The sequence below is a fragment of the Microcaecilia unicolor genome, chromosome 1, assembly GCF_901765095.1.
Source record: "Microcaecilia unicolor chromosome 1, aMicUni1.1, whole genome shotgun sequence".
NCBI classification, from domain to species: Eukaryota; Metazoa; Chordata; class Amphibia; order Gymnophiona; family Siphonopidae; genus Microcaecilia; species Microcaecilia unicolor.
This window is the reverse complement of record NC_044031.1, coordinates 636,835,421-636,839,924: the sequence shown is the minus strand read 5'-3', so window position 1 is coordinate 636,839,924 and position 4,504 is coordinate 636,835,421. Positions and strand designations below refer to the sequence as shown.

The window sequence follows — 4,504 nt, the reverse complement described above, 5'->3', positions numbered from 1 at the left end:
ATGGAAAAGGGTCAAGAGAGAGAACTGTCTAGAAGGAAGGGGAGATAGAGGGAGACAATGGATGGAAGGATTGGGAGAGGATAATGGGTGGAAGAATGGAGAGACAAAGAGGGATGACACTGGATGGAAGGGTAGGAGAGAAAGAAGGAAGGTGCTGGACAAGGATGGAGGGAAGGGAAGTATATGCACATGGATGGAGGGGAGTGAGGAGAAATGCAGGATATAGATGGAGGGTAAACTGTTGAATTTAAGAGCTGGATCGGGATACTGAAGGATAGGGACAGGGCTACAGATGGTAGACAGGACGCATAAGGACACAGGAGGATGGTGGACGTGGTGAGAGAAAAAATATCAAATAGAAAGAAGACCCTGCATAAAACAGAAGACACTGGGACCAAAGCGAATAGAAAAACTAAATGATCAGACAACAAAGGTAGAAAAAAGTATTTTATTCAGAATTTATTAACTGGAATATGTCAGCTTTTGGAAATGTGCATCTGTGATGTTTTGCATGTAAGTTTCAATTTTTCTAGTATTGCTGCATACTGAGTCTGACTTCTTGAGGTAACTTTCCAGTTCAGTATTTTGCCTTCTTATCTGTTGTGTCATGTGTTTTTCATGTGATCAAGGTGCAGTATTCTGCTAGCGTGTAGTATTTTCAGCCCTTTTTGGTGTTTTTTTTTTGTTTCACTAGGTGGTGCACTGGTGTTTTAGAGCCTGGTGTAATTACAGTGCTGCCTTTCCATGCATAAGGTTGTAGCTTGTCCTGTCCTTGGAATTAGTACTGTTATGGTTTGGTAAGGCTATGAGTGTGTTTTTGCACAAGTTTGTGTATAGTGTTTTGCAGTGGAGAGATTGTGTATTGGCCTTACTGAAGTGGCACCAAATCATCAGAAAGGGTTTTAGAGCCTAAATCATGACACACTACCTCTTGAAGGATCTACATAAAAGGAGCTCATTGTGAACACTTTCCACCCTAAAAGGGTGTTTTGTGGCTCTACATGAGAATTGTGATATTATGATCCCTTGTTTCATATTGTTGATGGTCTGCTTTTTCCGTATGGGTGGTATATTGGTTTATTAGGGTCTGCCCAGTGTTATGGTACAGTAAGGTTTATGAGTGTGTTTTTGCACAAATTTGTGCATAGTGTTTTGCAGTTGAGCAATTGTGGTTAGTACATGCTTTGAGCAACCACTTTATTCTTTGACATATGATACATATTTAATATCTAAATTTAATAAAAGGTATTAATTGTGACTTATTTTTTACTTATTTTTTTCTATGTTGTCAGACAATTATGGATGTAAGCCCCACCCCTGGCCCCACCCCCTAACCCCGCCCCCTTTAGCCTCCCCAAACAGTTGGGTGAGGCTACATTGGGGGGGGGGGGGCAAAGCCATGGATAGTCACCCCTCCCTCTAAGTTTAACCCTTTATGAATACCAGCACCTTTCTTTCTGAGAAAAGAAAAGAAAAAACATTGGTTCTGTTCTGAAGACCAAATCTCAATAAGCATATAAAGAAGCTGAGGTGATCCAGAGAAAAACAACTAAAATGGTATGGGATCTACACTGGAAAAAAAATGAGATGATGCTTTCAGAACTAAATTGATATATCCTGGAGGAGAGGAGATTGAGGAAATAATTACAGAAATGTTTAAATGCTTGAAATATATTAATGCAAAAGAAACAAACCCCTTTGCAAAAGAAAGGGAGCAGTAGAACAAGGGGATAGGGTACAAAGCTGCAAGGAGGAATATTATAAGCAGAATCAAGAAATATTTGTTCAGGAAAAGTGTGGTGAATGTCTGGAATGCCCTCTCAGAAGAGGTGATGGAAACATATCCAATAATGGGATTCCAAAATATGATGGATGAACACAGAGAACACTTTAATGGCAAGAAGGATAGATACAAAGCACAGCACCTCAGTTAAGGACAGCAGTGAAATAATTTTCACTTCCAAGAAGAGATGATGGTGATAATGGGGGGAGGGGGGAGGGGGAGGAGGGTGGCCTGCATGGAGCAGTAGGTAAGCACAAATCAGTGTACTGGGCAGACTGGATTGGCCAGTTTGGTCTGTAACTGCTATCAAGTATCAAGGGGGAAGGGTAATGGTTTTTGATAATATATGCAGGTATTTTCTCTATCCTTACTACAATGGGTCCCTAGTGGGCTATCAGTCTTAGGTAGCTTTTGTACCTGAGGCAATAGAGGGTTAAGGGACCTTTTTACAAAGGTGCAACAAGCACACTGCGGGGTTGCCATGTGCCAGTTTGGCAGTACTGCCAAACAACCAAAGGAGCCATGCGGTAGTTCCTACATGCTCTTTTGTTTAAATTTCATGCTGGGGCTTACCCAGCATTAATCAGGCAGTGCTGTATGCTGCCCCGTAACTGCCGGTTTAGTGCAGGACCCTTTACCACCTCAGAAATATGTGGTGGTTTGGGCTCCCCCAGGAAATGGCTGCGCAGGAAGTGATTTAGTTTACTGTATGGCCATTTCCTTTTTAAAAAAATCCTTTTACCTGCTGTGTTAAAAGGGAGCCTCAGTAAGTGGCAAATCCACCTGCCAACATCACCGCAGGGGTTCTTTTACCGCAGCTTGGTAAATGGATCTTTAAGTGACTTCCTCAGAGTCACAAGGAGTTGAAATGGGAAATGATCCCAGTTCCCTAGGTTCTCAGCCCACTGCACTAACCATTAAGTTACTCTGTTATGTTACTATAGAATCCTTGGTTTTTAAACTATTCTTCAAAGTTTTCCAAAAGACAAAACTCTTTGACAGGTTTCAAAAGGCAGTCAAACAACCAAAATTAATTCATCTCTTGTTTAAACTAAATATCTACTGGTTTCGGGTAAGTTATACTAGTTCTTTGGATATGTATATACTGTCTATTTTAAAAAATGTTATATTTTATCCTAACTAGGAAGCCTTACAAAAGAAGAATAAGATTCAGAATTTTTCTTGGAAGAGGACATTCAATCCCCCTATGGACATCAGGAATTATTCCTCAGTGACTGAGTTCATTCTGTTAGGACTCACTGATGATCCAGAGCTACAGATTCTGCTGTTTATACTGTTTTTATTGGTTTATATTATAACAATATTGGGCAATATTGGCATGCTTGTGGTCATTACTACAGATCCTCAACTTCAGACTGCCATGTACTTCTTCCTCAGACATTTGTCCTTTGTAGATCTCTGTTACTCAACAGTTATTGTCCCTCAAACACTAATCAATTTCCTGTCAGAAAGAAAAGCCATTTCATTTCTAGGTTGTGCAGCTCAAATGTTTTTCTTTGGTGGAACTGCAGGCTCCGAAGCATTGATTCTTGCAGTCATGTCTTATGATCGCTATGTTGCCATATGCAACCCATTGCTTTATACCACTGCAATGACAAACAATATTTGTATTCGATTTGTAGCTGGTGCTTATTTTTATGGCTTCCTCGATGCCCTCATACAAACAGCCAGTACCTTCAGTCTGTCCTTCTGCAGATCCAATGAGATTACTCATTTCTTCTGTGACATTCCACCTCTCTTAAAGCTCTCCTGCTCCGACACTTCAGTGAATGAAATCTTATTGTTCATTTTTGCAGGCAGTATTCAGGTTGGCTCTGTGCTGGTCATCCTGATTTCCTATGCTTTCATCCTCTGCTCCATCCTGAGGATGCACTCTGCTGCAGGCAGGCACAAGGCTTTCAATACCTGTGCCTCCCACTTTGTCTGTGTGACCTTGTTCTATGGCACCGTGATTTTTATGTACATGCGACCCAGTTCAAAGTACTCAATGGACCAGGACAGAGTGGCATCTGTATTTTACACGGTTATCATCCCCATGCTAAACCCCTTGATCTACAGTTTGAGAAATAAGGATGTGAAAGCAGCTCTGAGAAAAGCCATAAGGAGAACATTTGATACCTCATATTAATTTTGTCACAATAACTTTTGTAATCACAGATCATGTGAGGATCATATTATTTCTTAGTATTATAGGGGTTCTTTTACCTTGCTGCGGTAAAAAGGGCCCTGCGCTAGCGGCAGGAGCCATTTTTGCTGTGTGCTGCGGCTCTTTTAACACAGCGGGGATAAAGACTGTAAATAGCATGAGCATTCGGTAAGATTGCTCTTAGCATGGGGTCATACAAGGGACAGCACTTAAGTGGCAATAAGGGCTTCTGAGCTATCTTGATGGTAACCAAGTAGCATGCGGTGCTGCCTGATTACTATCAGATTAGCACTGCTTGAAAAAATTGAGCTCTATTTTTCCCAGCATAGAAAATGGCATCTGCTGGCTCTAAAACTACTGCCAGCGCCCGTTTTGGACCAGTGGTAGTTCTAGATTAGCACGCGGCAAGCCTGAATTTTAGACCTCAATGGTCTCTTTATTGATATTATTGTTGAGAAGGAAAAGGCCTCAAAGAGCTCTAGGATAATTCATATCTACAGAGCTGACCAGATCAATACAATCCTCTCTTCATCATCGGCCATAAAAAACCTTCT

At 41.2% G+C, this 4,504-nt stretch overlaps 1 protein-coding gene across 1 annotated transcript; it reads left to right on the top strand.

Moving 5' to 3' along the window:
• Positions 1 to 213: 213 nt before the first annotated feature.
• LOC115460757 (olfactory receptor 1019-like) lies at positions 214 to 3,932 on the top strand. The gene is made up of 2 exons (XM_030190506.1): positions 214 to 233; positions 3,002 to 3,932. Exons 1-2 carry the CDS (start codon positions 214 to 216, stop codon positions 3,930 to 3,932), a joined length of 951 nt encoding a protein of 316 aa, XP_030046366.1.
• The last annotated feature ends 572 nt before the right edge of the window (positions 3,933 to 4,504 follow it).